Source organism: Thamnophis sirtalis, unplaced genomic scaffold (genome assembly GCF_051295495.1).
Source record: "Thamnophis sirtalis isolate CommonGarterSnake01/CBP01778 unplaced genomic scaffold, rThaSir2_p1.2 scaffold_3, whole genome shotgun sequence".
NCBI classification, from domain to species: domain Eukaryota; kingdom Metazoa; phylum Chordata; class Lepidosauria; order Squamata; family Natricidae; genus Thamnophis; species Thamnophis sirtalis.
Genome location: NW_028261383.1, coordinates 80,830,779 through 80,844,801, shown reverse-complemented (window position 1 = coordinate 80,844,801; position 14,023 = coordinate 80,830,779). Strand labels below are relative to the sequence as shown.

At 38.9% G+C, this 14,023-nt stretch overlaps 1 protein-coding gene across 1 annotated transcript; it reads left to right on the top strand.

Moving 5' to 3' along the window:
- The first annotated feature begins 4,373 nt into the window (after nucleotides 1-4,373).
- On the top strand, nucleotides 4,374-12,850 carry LOC106545405 (bromodomain-containing protein 8). The gene is made up of 6 exons (XM_014061955.2): nucleotides 4,374-4,679; nucleotides 5,863-6,312; nucleotides 8,143-8,285; nucleotides 9,157-9,246; nucleotides 10,622-10,690; nucleotides 12,616-12,850. Exons 1-6 carry the CDS (start codon nucleotides 4,374-4,376, stop codon nucleotides 12,848-12,850), a joined length of 1,293 nt encoding a protein of 430 aa, XP_013917430.2.
- Nucleotides 12,851-14,023: the final 1,173 nt, after the last annotated feature.

Sequence of the window (14,023 nt, the reverse complement as noted above, 5' to 3'; positions counted from 1 at the left end):
ATTTGTGAAAATAATAAAGGTTGGATATAAATAAATGTTTCCCTTCAACAACTGGGTCTGTCAGTAGTATAGTCCAAGGGCACATTAGCATTAAAACTTCAGATGTTCAGTTGAAAATTTACTCAATTGGTAATGCTTTTTTCAGCAATCTCAGCTATCTGGACAATCACAAAATACAAGAATTAAAAAAAAAACACAATGTAATGTAGTGTATAATAACAGTTATTCCTGACGCAAAAAAGTTAAGGTTTCAGATTATGATTGCATGTTTTAATGCTATTGTATATTTTAAAATCATTCAATCCTGTGCACCTGAAACATCCGTTTCATGTCTGCGAATCATAAAACACTATGAGAAGAAAGCTTGGCAGATGTTATCTCCATAATATGCCAGGTTTCTTTGTTGGGTCTGTCCTACCAGCCCCGGCCCTCTAATTTTTTTTGTAATTGTAAAATCTAAGCCAGACCAGATATGATAAAGATCTACTGAACATAATCTTGCGATCAGTTCTTCCAGTAGCCATACAAACATTTCTGGGACAGGACATGGGCTCAAGTGGAAGACTTTTCTAAAAACATAAGAATGTCAACAGCATAGCGGAAGGCCAAAGGATCATTCTTTTGTTATATAGCAGGAATATTTTCAATCGGCTTTGTGGAACTCTGACATTTTTTCTTAAAAGAATATCCACTCTAAATTAGATTGAATCATACTATTTGTCCCTACACCGTATGATGCCTCTGATTGACAGTAATGTCAGTCTTATCTTTTGCATCTTTTCCAACTTTGCTTAATTGAATGTTTTTTATCCACTCTTCCAACTACAAATGTCAAGAACTGATGTCAAATGACACTCTTTACATGGTGATGCCCAATTTTTACACACAATAGTTCCACATTCTGGTATTAAGCTCTTTTGCTTCAATTGAACAACACAAGGAAAGAGTAAACCTACAGTTCTTTTAACTTCTTATAATAGGTATGTTCCTTATGTGGAAATAACTACCTGCAAACACTTTTGCATTTAATTGACAGCTGCTGGCAAAAGCTATTGACCATTATATGTTCATTGAGTGAATTGAGTTACGTTAATGACATTATTTAAAGTAATTGCATTGCTTTAAATAATGTAATATTTGAGTCTATGTATTACAGAGATACCACAATTAGAACATCATTCTCATCACTTGTGTACTACATCAAGCTGGAAATAGCCACAGTTCAGCTTTGACTCACTAGACGTTCATGTGTCTTTGGATTCTGGGCACCTACCTCACAAAACAACATTCCAGGATCAGACATTAAGTGATAGTAATCTATTGAATGTTACATTCAATATATATTAAACAATAACTTGTTGGATGCAAATTGATTATGTGCAGCAAGTCGATGTTGATTCTTAGTGACTGTATAAATGTATGATAATATGTCTCTATCCTGGTCTTTCAAGTACCAGTACATTCATCCTTGCTACAGTCAAGTCTATCTGCCATCCTTCTGGTTCATCATCATCTCTTTCCCTTCCATCTTTCCCAGGATTATAAATTTTTCAGATATCTACATCTATATAGAATATATCTAAAATACAGTCATTTGAGCCTGGTCACTTGTGTCTCTGAGAATTCTGGATTGATTTGTTCTATTATCCATTTGTTTTCTTGACTATCCTTAATGTTCTCGGGAGTTTTCTTCAATGCTAAAATTTAAAGATGCCCATACTTTTCCTATCTTCTTCAAAGTCCCAATTTTTGCTTCCAAAGAGTATCAGGGAAATCAATTTACTTGCATAATTCTGATATCATACCTACAGGTACATCAGAGGCTTTGTTGTTGTCCTATCAAATATTAGTATGCAGCATTTTTCTTGATTGCCAGTTGCCTTTTGTTGACAGTTGATCATAAAATACTAGGCAAGGGTATCCACCGCATTAATATTTTTATGGTCAGTTTTAATGGTGATTGTTGTATCTCTTATAATTAATTTAGCCATTTTATATTGAATTTTAGACCTCTTTTTCACTGTGCTCCTTGATCTTCCTTACTAAAGTTTACAGATCATTTGCATCTTGAATAGTGTCATCAGCACAGTGCTGATTACTGATGCTTCTTCCAGTTTTAAAACCACTCTCATCATCTTACGATCCAGCCTCCTTTAATAAATACATTCAGTGTATTGGTTGAATACACAAGAAAAGAGTAAAAGACTATTTTATTCCTTTTGGCCTGAGACAATCTACTAAATACAGGTAGTCGTTAATTAACGAAAGTTCATTTAGTGATCGTTCAAAGTTACAACAGCACTGAAAAAAGTGACTTATGACCATTGTTCACACGTTGCAGCATCTCCATCATTCAAAATTCAGATGCTTCGTTCATATTTATGATGGTTGCAATGCCTGGGGTCATGTGATTACCTTTTGTGAACTTCTGACAAGTAAAGTCAATGGGGAATCCAGATTCACTTAACCGTGTTACTAACTTAGCAAATGTAATGATTCACTTAACTACGGCAAGAAAACTTGTAAAATGGAGCAAACTCACTTAAATGTTTCACTTAACAACATAAGTTTTGGGCTCAACTATGGTTGTTAGTCGAGGACTACCTGTAGTTGGAAAATGCCTGTCATGGTGGATATAGTTAATTACAAGATATCAATATACCTGGAGGCCAACTAGCAAAGTTTTCCCCTGCCATCCTTGTTAGAACCTAAGGTTTTGTCTGTTATCCCAGTTTATTTCTCTTTGTTTCTTTCAATGCATGAGTATGCTGAGGCACATTTACAAATAAAGCATTAAACAGCAGCCAGCCTTCATTTTTATTTTCGAAGAATACTGATGCAGCCCATGTAGATCATTATATCTGAGGGTAATAAGACAAAGGCCACATAATTTTTTCATGAAAAGAATAAATTGTCATTATTAGGGAAATAATGACAATTCTCATCTTAACCAAGAAGTGGTGCTCTTTCTTTGAAATGCATTGGTCTCAATCCTCACTGTTAACAAATGGCTTTCTTCCAGGTTTCAGCCTTCCTACTGAAGGTCTTGGCTTAAAATGGCTGTTGCGTTTGAACAATGAATGTGTAGGAATATACGTATTTAAAGAATACATGCGGTCACCAATCTCAATGACTTTGGGCGATTAACAATAAATATAAAATAAAATAGAGTATGGGTAGTCCCTGATTTACAACAGTTCATATAGAATAGAATTAAAATGGAATGGAATGGAATAGAATATAATTCTTTATTGACCAAGTGTGATTGGACAAAAGGAATTTGTCTTTGGTGCATTTTAGTGACCATTCAAAGTTACAACAGCCTTGAAAAAAAGTGACTTATGGCCATTGTTCACACCTACAACTGTTGCAGCATCACGATGTCACATGATCAATATTTGAAGGCACAAATATGTGCCCAACAGTGGTACATATTTATGATGGTTGCATTGTCCTGGGGTCATTTGATCACCTTTTGTGACCTGACAAGCAAAGTCATTGGGGAAGCTAGGTTCACTTATAACAACCATGTTATTAAGTTAACTGTAGTGATTCACTTAACAACTGTGGTGAGAAAGGTAATAAAACGGGGCAGAATTCACTTAACTGCATCACTTAGTAATAGAAATGTTGGGCTCAATTTTAAGGACTACTTGTACAAACTGCACAACACAATTGACGCTCCAAACATTTTTATATTATGAGAGATACCGACAAAATTATCTCGTGAAGAAATATACGTTCTGGGGTCAAGTAATATGCTGGCCCCAAGGTCTAAGGAAAAAGCCTGGAAAACTAGTAGGGTTAGGGGTCATCTGACTAAAGAAAGCTGTTTCAAAGAGCATACACTGTAATAGAGAAAACATGCCTCCTGAGTCCCACAAGATGGCATTCCAGGAATCTGGGAGCATGCTCGTTGTTCTGCCAGATATGGTGGGATGAATGGAAATCATTGGAAACAAGTGGTTTCAACTCTGAATTATACTGAGCTTTATTAAGGCGTCTTGAATTGTACCTTGAGACTAGTGCTGCTTCTGAATCTAAATGGTCTTCATGCGGAGTACATTACAGTTGTCCAAAAGGTGAATGGTTAGGAGAAAAGCCCCCCAAACCCCCAAATGGACATAATTCATATACACAATGGATTTGTTCAAAGGTTCTTCTGGCCACGGCTGCTGCTACTGACCTTTCAAACAGGAGCCCTGAGTCCAAAGGAACCCCCCCCCCACTTGTTCAATTTGTATGGGGGATTGCTACCCTATTTAGCGTCAGAGATGGAACCATTTCAGATCCAGGAGACCCTAGCCTAGAATGTCTCAAAGGAAAAGAAGCAACCCCATAAGTCACCAACTTTTCCCTCTCTACCTTTTTAGATGGGTCACGTGTGGACCTGGCTGGAATCCAAGGAAGAATACTTCACTGAGTCTGAGAAGAGCAGCTGCTGCAAATCGCTCTGTAGTTCTCCAGACTCTAGCTTAGACCTCGACCTCAAGGAACTGAGCAGCTGGAGGGAAACTGAGGAGGATGCTCAGGAGAAGTTAGAAGAGAGCAGCAGCCAGGAGGCAATGAGCCAGCTGGAAGCCGGTGACTCCACGGCGGCGTGGGAATATGCTAACGAAGGAGAGCAAGATGAGAGTGGGAAATGCAAAGAGGACGCCCTCTTGAGGTTTCTGTCTGAGGTATAGCAGCTAGTAGGGAGGACTTCAAGCGGTGGGATATGATACTGGTTTCCTCCGTTGGCTGGGATTAGAGTTCTCAGTAAAATAGGTAGTCTGCTTACAGAGGCAAATTTCAATAAGGATAGAAAGACAGGATCTAAATGGTAAAGATGAGCAAAGATTAATATTTTCTACTATTTCAAAAATAGTAAGCCGAGTAATGGTGGTCTTAACTGTTTATACGGGACCTAATTCTGATAAGAGATCTAGTGCTATTGAAACCATATCTATCTATCTATCTATCTATCTATCTATCTATCTATCTATCTATCTATCTATCTATCTATCTATCTATCTATCTCTATATATCTATATCTATGTTGTATTTGTGTTGATAAATAAATAAAGGGAGACTAGTATAGATTATTTATCAGCACAAATACAACACAAATGTAACAAAGGCAACAGTAAAAATATTGGGTTTCTGTCGTGATGGTCTCTTGTGACGAGCCGATAGACAGAGAATGGAAGCAGTCTGCTTCCTCCCATATTTGGGCATACCAGGGGTTGTGACACTAAATACACATCTATATCTATATATCTATATCTATATCTACCTACCTACCTACCTACCTAACCCACATACATACATACGTACGTACATACATACATACATACATACATACATACATACATACATATATATATTTATATTTATATTTATCAGGGGTTAGCAAAGTGGCTTCCAGTGGATCCCCAAGGTACTTTTAACTCTCCCAAAATAAAAATTGCTGAAATCTGTGAGATTTCTTTCCAATCTTATGCAATCTGTTATGACAATTTAATATATTGGCCTTTTTTTAGCACCTGGACACTAAATAATTTTCAGGAGACCTGGAAAGTTTTCTAATCTCTGAGAAGCACATATGGTTATTCCACTTTAGCCAGCCTCAGCTGAATGCCCTCTGGGCAAGACTGGCAACAACGCTTAGGGCTTAGCCAACAAATACCTGCTGTGCAAATCCTGGAGGGCTGGAGGAGAGAGAAATTGCCACATTAGGGATGTGGTCTCAGTGTCACTGCAAAGCATGCTCATTAAGAAGAAAGAACATAATATCTGAAAGAAAAATAACCTCAGGTGTGCTTTTCTGAGAGTGGTTTTAATTACAAGCCTCAGCTGTTAATTTCTTATCTTCTGTTCCAGGTGACATATTTAATGGAGCCCGTTCGTGTTAGCAACTCTTACTTGGCACAGGGATCTCAGGTTTTCTCTGGTGCTGGAGAGCAGAATGGGAGGCTTGCCGTGGCTCACAAAGGATCACTTGTAGCCAAAGAGCAAGGAAGTCATTCAGAGATTTTTAAAAAGCAAGCTAAGGAGAGAAGGGGAAATTGGGCACTGCAGACCTTAGAAGGACTGCCGGTCGTGAACTTGGAAGTGGAGGCCATGGAAGGACATCCTGGTTTGAGTGAGGAGCCTGGATGCTCAAGGTTTCAGGATAGCCAGTTTGATGAGGATTCAGAAACGAAAGTCATGCACTACCTGATGGCCGATACGGCAGAAACGGATGTAGATGACGCCTCAACTTTACAACTTATGACCCAAACTCCTTGTGAATGGAAAATACGGAAGAAAGAGATGCCACCAACTAGAATGGTAAGCTATGGCTTGCTCAGAACATTGTTTTATAGGTAGATGGATTACTTGGGTTGGATGATCACTGGAGAATCTTACCTTTTGCCTTTGTGGATTGTTAAATATCCAGCTCCAAAGCTGTCAATCAAAAGACATTGTTTGGCTGCCCCATCTTGCCCTCCTTAAGCATGTTTTGTGGCGGGGTAAAAAAGTTTTTTGAACCCTTGTAAGTTCCATGTTGAGGCAAACTAATTGTATGAGAATCGCTTTCATTTCACTGGATGAAGGGCGAAATTGTGTTCTTTTGAAAAGACAAATATAGAGAAACCCAGCCAGGTACCAACCAAGGAAAAGTGAAAATAATAGTGTGTTAGTAGTGGGATAAAGAAAAGAGAGAGCAAAAAAAGTGACAGCTGGATGTATTTATTATTATTTTATATATAAAATCACTAGTTGTGTTTTCATTATTAAAGGTAATTCCAATGGGGTGTGGAGTCTATTAAAATATTTGTGATTCAACATTATATAGGAAAATTATATCTTAACATAAAAAGCTCTAAAATGCAGGACAGTAATACCCGTATTACATAAATGAATACAAATATCCTAAACATAAGGGACTCCAAAATCTAAGGCACTGACATTACCAACATCTGAACAGGAAAAGAAACCAAGCTGTTTGTGTTGGAAATGATTACCTTGGACTGCTTCATAGATGTGGTACCTTCCAAGGAACCTCCTAAATATAACTTAGATTGGTCAAGCCATTTGGTTAAATGACTAGTTCTAGACAATGTTTGTATGTCGTTATAAATGACATACAAGGATTGCAAGGATTAGTTGCAGATTCAGGGGCAATTTAAGAGTAATCCTGCATGCACCACATTGCAATAATCTTGAGGTAACCAATGAATGGATCACTGTGGCCAAATTATTCTTATCAAGGACCGGTTGCCTTGAATGGTACAGCACTAAGAGCTGGAAAACATTCCATGTCAGAGAGACCACTGTATTTCCACCAAGATGATGGTTCTAGGAGCGCGCGTGCGCACACACACACAAACAGACACACACACACCTGATTACACACTAGCTCTTTAGGGAGAATGCAACCCTACCTACATTTGATTTCCTGATTTCTAAAGAGGGGAACTGCCTTTTCATAAAGCCTCCATCTGGTGTTCATTTAATTGCACAACCAGTTCAGCCTTCCCTAACTCAACTGATAGTATGAAGAAATAGGATAGGATATCATCAGCATACTTCTAGTGTAACACTAAACTCCAAATCTTATAATGAAGAGAGAGAGGGAGGGAGGGGGAGAGGGGGAGGGAAAGAGAAAGAGAAAGAGAGAGAATGGAATCCTTGTGAAACCTTACATCCAACTATAAGAGGCTGAGCTACAATCATTCTGTGTTTGCATCTGAACATATCTCGATAAGAAGGCACAGGAACATTACAATATGGTGCCCGGAACTCCTCAAATTGTCTTATATGGCCGAACAAGGCTCATTCAACTCCATAAACTAAAACAACCCAGAGTGGATGAAATAGAGGAATAATCCATTTCTTTCCAGAGTGCCTGCAATTGTACAATCTTTACCCCTTCAAATAGCTTCCCTAAAAAGCATATATTAGCTAAGGAATGTTAGTTCTTAAGCTCTAAGGAATTTATAAAGTTCTTAATTTTTTTGAGGGGTGAGCACTTTACCAACTCCTTTGAGGTATTTGGCACTACTTCTCCCACACGAGTGCATTTCCCATGCTGGAACTTCATGGCTGAATTTCATGGGGTTTAGGATTCCTATTGTTAATTTGTCAAGAGGTTAATTCCTACTATGTGATCATCAGGAGGCGGCTGTGGAAAATACTGAAGATCAGACTGAGGATTGGAAAGACAGTGATTTCCATTTGAGTTATAGCAATGACGACTCCAGTCCTTATGGAACACCCCTAATAAGCTCTCCTTCCACAAGTACAGCCTCCCTGCCTTTGTAAGTAATGGTGACATGGATTCTGAATGGAATTATTTCTCTAATTTATGCCTGCCACTTTAAGTTAAATGGCACAACACTATACCTATCTATGTAGAAAGATGTCCACTGAATTCAATAGGATAATCTTCTTAGATAAGTAGATATTGCAGCCTAAAACTCTCTAGAAAGAGGGGGAATTTGGCTATTTTATAAACATTCTGACCAATAAAGGAGGGAGAAAAGAGTATCAAGAATCTGAAGTGAAGAGTGCTATTAGAAAACGACTGTTTTTTGTGTAAGTGGATTCCAACTGGTTATATGCAACTGCAGCAACAGCTTTGAATCAGAACAATTATGTAGGTTGGTTGAGTTGTACAGCTCTATTCAGTAAAGGAATAAACTATTGCTAGGTTTAGTAGCTGAATTAGCACATTTCGTATGAATTTTAAAAAAGTGCTGCTTGTTTATTACATTTCTACACCGCTCATCTTACTGATACATTTATTTACTAAATAAATTTATATAACTAACCAAAAGTGACTCAGACAGGTAAATAACATATTTAATAATAGGAAAAATCATATTAGCAAAGGATAAAAAAAAGCCCACACTGGCCAAATAAAACAATTGGCAAAAACCTGACACTGAAGCCTTCCATCTCCCAAGCCCTGGAGCACATTCAGGCCTTTGATGTTTCACCCAAGACCAGAGGGTAGGTTCCAATCTTATCTGGGGGGGGAGGGGTTATGGTGTTCCAGAGGGTAGGAGCTGTGACAGAAATTCATAAGATTACATTTTTTAATGGAAGGATTTGTCATCTATTGTTCCTGCCCTCTTCCTTTCCCATTCACAAATGCAAATGAATCATTTTGATTTCTTTTCTATCCAGGATGCACTTGAGCCAAGATGATCCACTTCAACAGCATTTGCTCTTCAAGAAAACTCTGTTATCTATCTGGAAGATGGTTGCTGGTCATAGGTAAACAGCTAAACTAGTGAAACTACTGACCACTGAGGAGAAGATGACTAAAAAAAAATCATCTAGAGTAGAGATCTATAAGAAAGTGTGTGTCATGTCCATAACTGGTGTGACCAGTTAATTATTGAACCAGTTTCTATGTATCAAAGCCCTATACAAGGTACCTGGTGAACCATCTTCACCTTGCAGAACTGATAACTTTTAACATGAGAGGAGGTTCTACTGCGTGCTCTGAGATTAGGTGAATCTTTTGAGATTGAGAGAATCTGTCTCTCTTGAAATCCGTGAGATCCAAACTTACATTTTTTTAAGTGCTTATTGATCTCACTCTTTTTTTTTTCATTTAGACTGTATTGTATTGTATTGTATTGTATAAGTTTATTTATAGGCCGCCCTTTTCCCTGAGGGGACTCAGGGTGGCTTACAACTTATGTAGGAGGGGGATACATACAATGACATATAGGACAATACGTAATTAAAAGAATAAAGCAACATTCATCATTCGGGCGGGGATGGATTATAATCTTTAACCCCAGGCCTGACGGGATAGCCAGGTCTTGAGGGCTGTGCGGAAGGTCTGGAGGGTGGTGAGGGTACGAATCTCCATGGGCAGATCGTTCCAAAGGGTCGGAGCTGCTACTGAAAAGGCTCTCCTCCGCGTAGTTGCCAGTCGACACTGACTGGCAGATGGAACTTGGAGGAGGCCCAATCTATGCGATCTGATGGGTCGGGAGGAGGTAATTGGCAGGAGGCGGTCTCTCAAGTACCCAGATCCACTACCATGAAGGGCTTTGTGGGTGGTAAGTAGCACCTTGAAGCGCACCCGGAGATCAACAGGTAGCCAGCGCAGCTCGCGGAGGATAGGTGTTATGTGGGCGAACCGAGGTGCACCCACAATCACTCACGCGGCCGCATTCTGGACTAGCTGAAGTCGCCGGATGCTCCTCAAGGGCAGCCCCATGTAGAGCACATTGCAGTATTCCAGCCTAGAGGTCACAAGGGCACGAGTGACTGTTGTGAGAGCCTCCCGGTTCAGGTAGGGTCGCAACTGGCGCACCAGGCGAACCTGGGCAAACGCCCCCCTGGTCACAGCCGACAGATGGTAGACCATCTATGAATGCTTCAAGAAATGCTCTGAGGAGGAATCTGCTTTTGTTTTGTGTATTTTATATTCCATAAACTACTTCCAGATGCTTTTGTACATGAAATGATATATTTAATATCAACATTCAAAATATTACTCTGCTATTGTATCGAATCTGGGCTGATTGGAGGAGTTGACTGTCATCCTCCTGCCTTTTCACTATTAATTCAAACTCCACAGGAAAGGATGTGCAGTTTGTTTGCTAGCCCATTTTTTTGTCTTTCTCCCTAGATACAGTGGTCCCTTCCTGAAACCTGTTTCAGAGAAGCAGGCTCCTGGTTACAAGGATGTGGTCAAAAGGTCAGTGAGCGAAAAGGAAGTGCTAGTAAGGGATGTGTTTTTCAGTTGCTTTTCCTCCTCTGTCTCTGTCCACTGCTTATGAGAATGTCCCTCTTTAGAAATTCGAAAATAATTTTCTCTGTGCAATATATTTTATAATCCCGATTTCTATTTTGTCATGGCAAGGAATTGTTCCTCCTGTACTGCTTATGAGTGTCCAAAAATTCAAGAGCTTTGCCACCCCCACCCCCACCCATTCCATTTCCAAGTAATCCCTAAAACAGTTTAAGTTTAATCCACTTTCCCCCCTGCTTTGGCCTCACCTTCAGCCAACCATTGCTCAGTGTATGTAAGCCAGTAGATGAGTTCAGAAACCAATCAATGCCAACCACTGTTTTTTTCCACTCCCTTCAACCCCCCCAAATGCTTTGAACTACCCATGCACTATTTAGGCAAAAATATGAAGTGTGTAATTCCAATAATTCTCCTAGTGTAGCTGCATTCAAGGTGTTTTCCCCTGAACTATGCAACTGAAGTGGGAGCATTGCAAGCAGCCTGTCAAATATAAAAGAAAAACATAGGGTTATCTCACTGGGATAGCTGTGGAAGAAATGCAACGGGGGAAGAAAATCTGTTTTGAAGTAGGAGAGAAGAAATGGAATTATTGGGATATAGAAGCACTGCTGCTAATTTGCTGTAATGTCATGTCATAAATAAAGACGAAATGCTTTGTATTATGTTCTTTCACTTTCTTCTATCAGTTCTTCGAAAGGTAGGATATGAATTGGTACTACAAGGCTGGGCACCTTTTTCTGGTTTGAATGGCTTTCTCATTGCATGTGCAATTAACCATTGACTGGTACTAATATTATATCTCTTCCCCCTCTATATACGTACTCATGCATTGATAAATACTTCTGAAAGGGAAGGAACAGTGTTGTTTTTTTAAAATCAAGAAAATAGTGGAACCTGGCTAGATTTAACTCAGAAGGTATGAACCAAAGTTCTGGAGATGGGAAGGAGAGAGAACGAGTCACTTCAAAGAAAAGTGAAGTCTAGTGACAGGCTGAAGTCCAGTGTAAAGATGCCACCCTTCTATGTTTGTTAGGTTCTCAGAAAAAAATAGTGGAACTTCTTCCCATGAAAAAGTGGATATTTCAATCAAGGGAACTATTTGGGTGACAAACGTGGGGTTCTCCTAGCTTGCATTAATGTACACGTGCTACTAAATTCAATAATGTAAGAGATTTCATAGCATAGCTACTGTTTCCTGAATTGCCCCTATTCGCAAGTAACTTGCAAGTACCTTGTTAGACATTCGATTTTCTTCTTGCTCTCCCATCTCTTTTTTGCTTATATCCCGCCACACATTTTCTTTGTCTCAAAATGACACTTCATGAAGGTGATGAAAGGATTGTAATTCACAAAACCCTATGCTATATTTATCAGTCTTAAAATATTGGCTATTTTTTCTTGTCAAGCTTTCAATTTCTTTGGCTTAGTATTTCCTTGGTACAATGTTGCTTACCCCCAAAGTGTGATAGATGTAGCCTTGAAGATACTATAATATTGGTTTTTGCTTCAGCATTATTTTCTCCGAGATAACAGTATAATCATAAACTGATCGTAGGCATACTTGAAAGTGCCCATCATAAATATCAGTATTAAATAACAATATTAAGGGAATGTGTTTAGAATTGCTATTACTTTATCAAAAGTTGAGTACTATTGAAAACCTAGTTTTCTGTTCTACGTTTAGATACCTTGTAAACACAAATGACAGTTTCATATCTACTTGCTTTTATTAGTCTAATTTTAATTTGATTTCTCACTAGTTCTGGGATATTGATAACGGAAAAGGATCTGGGAAGCATCCTTTTTATTTTGCAAACGCTGTAAATTATTACGCAAAGCTGAATTCTGTGCTTTTTCCTGCCTTTCTGAAGACCAATGGATCTTTCCTCCATAAAGAGAAGCCTGTCCAAAGGCCAGATTCAGCACATGGTCCAGTTCCAACGTGATCTCATGCTGATGTTTCAGAATGCCATCATGTACAATAACTCCAACCATCACATCCATCGCATTGCTGTGGAGATGCAGCAGGAAGTGCTGGAGCAACTCCAGATGTTGGGCGAGGCCCTCCTGTGCTCAGACGAAATGCAAGGATTTGTGAGAAGGTAAGGTGTTCATCTCCGAACAGGAGAAATCACATACCTTATTCCTATGCTAGGTTTTCATGCCTGGAAAGCAAAAGATGGTGCTATGTCTATCATCCGCCCCACAAGCAACAGTATCCCTGCTTGTGTCTCCCAAATATACAGATAGTTCTTTACTTATAGCCATTCGTTTAGTGGCTGTTTGAAGTTAGGGTGGCACTGAAAAAAGCCATCTATGCTTTCACAATTACAACTGTTGCAGCATTCCTGTGGTCAGGTGATCAAAATTCAGGCACTTGGCAACTGGCATGTACTTACGGTGGTTCCACTGTCATGTGTTCATGTGAACCCCTTTTGCGTCCTTCTGACAAGCAAAGCCAATGGGAAAGCCAGATTTACTTAACAACCGTGTGTTACTAACTTAACAATTGCAGTGATTCACTTAACAACTATGGCAGGAAAGGTCATAAAATGGGGCAAAATTCACTTAACAAATGTCTTGCTTAGCAATGGAAATTTTGAACTCTATTGTGATCATAAATCGAGGACTACGGGTAAATGGCATTCATCTCAACCTGAAGCCTTAAAGGAAAAGGCTTCAGGTTGAGAAAACTCTTTCTATAAACAAATATGCCTGTTTTTAAGGAATCACTTTTATTCTCAGTGGAAACTCTTATCTTCACATAAAACACAAATGATGTTTTCATAGCAGAGCATGAAACCATCCTGGAACACTGTAATTCCTTGGAAACATGGGCAATTTTACTTTTCTTTCTCTTCTGCAGGTGCTGATGAAGACTTCAAAAGGGCAGGTGCCTGTTTAGAAGTTAAGAATTCAACCTTCTTTCCTGAAGTCTTGTTCTAAGGAAAAAGTTGTTTGTTTACTAATGTAGCACTGCCTGACACCTCACTTTTTTTTCTTAAGAATCTTCATGATAGAATGTGTGTCCTATTCTGTTCATTGGGAGACTTGTTTATTATCTGGAGATTCATTGGTTTCTTAGTCAATAATAAAAGTACTACATTGTGTTTATTTTACTGTTTGCTTTTAAATTATTATCATCTTTTGGTTCAGAATTCTTAAGTAAAATTTGGGAAATAAAAAATGAGCCCCCCAAGTAGCCCAAATATGCATTTCTGGCTTTATGAGTAAGAATAGCTTCTTGTAGGCAATACTGTTTAGGCAAGGGGTCTGAAA

Bases quoted from the DNA above. Each gene is read 5' to 3' on its own strand.
- LOC106545405 (XM_014061955.2), top strand. From the start codon at position 4,374: ATGGGTCACGTGTGGACCTGGCTGGAATCCAAGGAAGAATACTTCACT. The intron at 6,313-8,142 runs GTAAGCTATGGC...TGTGATCATCAG, and splicing joins AGATGCCACCAACTAGAATG to GAGGCGGCTGTGGAAAATAC. The intron at 10,691-12,615 runs GTCAGTGAGCGA...GCCTTTCTGAAG, and splicing joins TACAAGGATGTGGTCAAAAG to ACCAATGGATCTTTCCTCCA.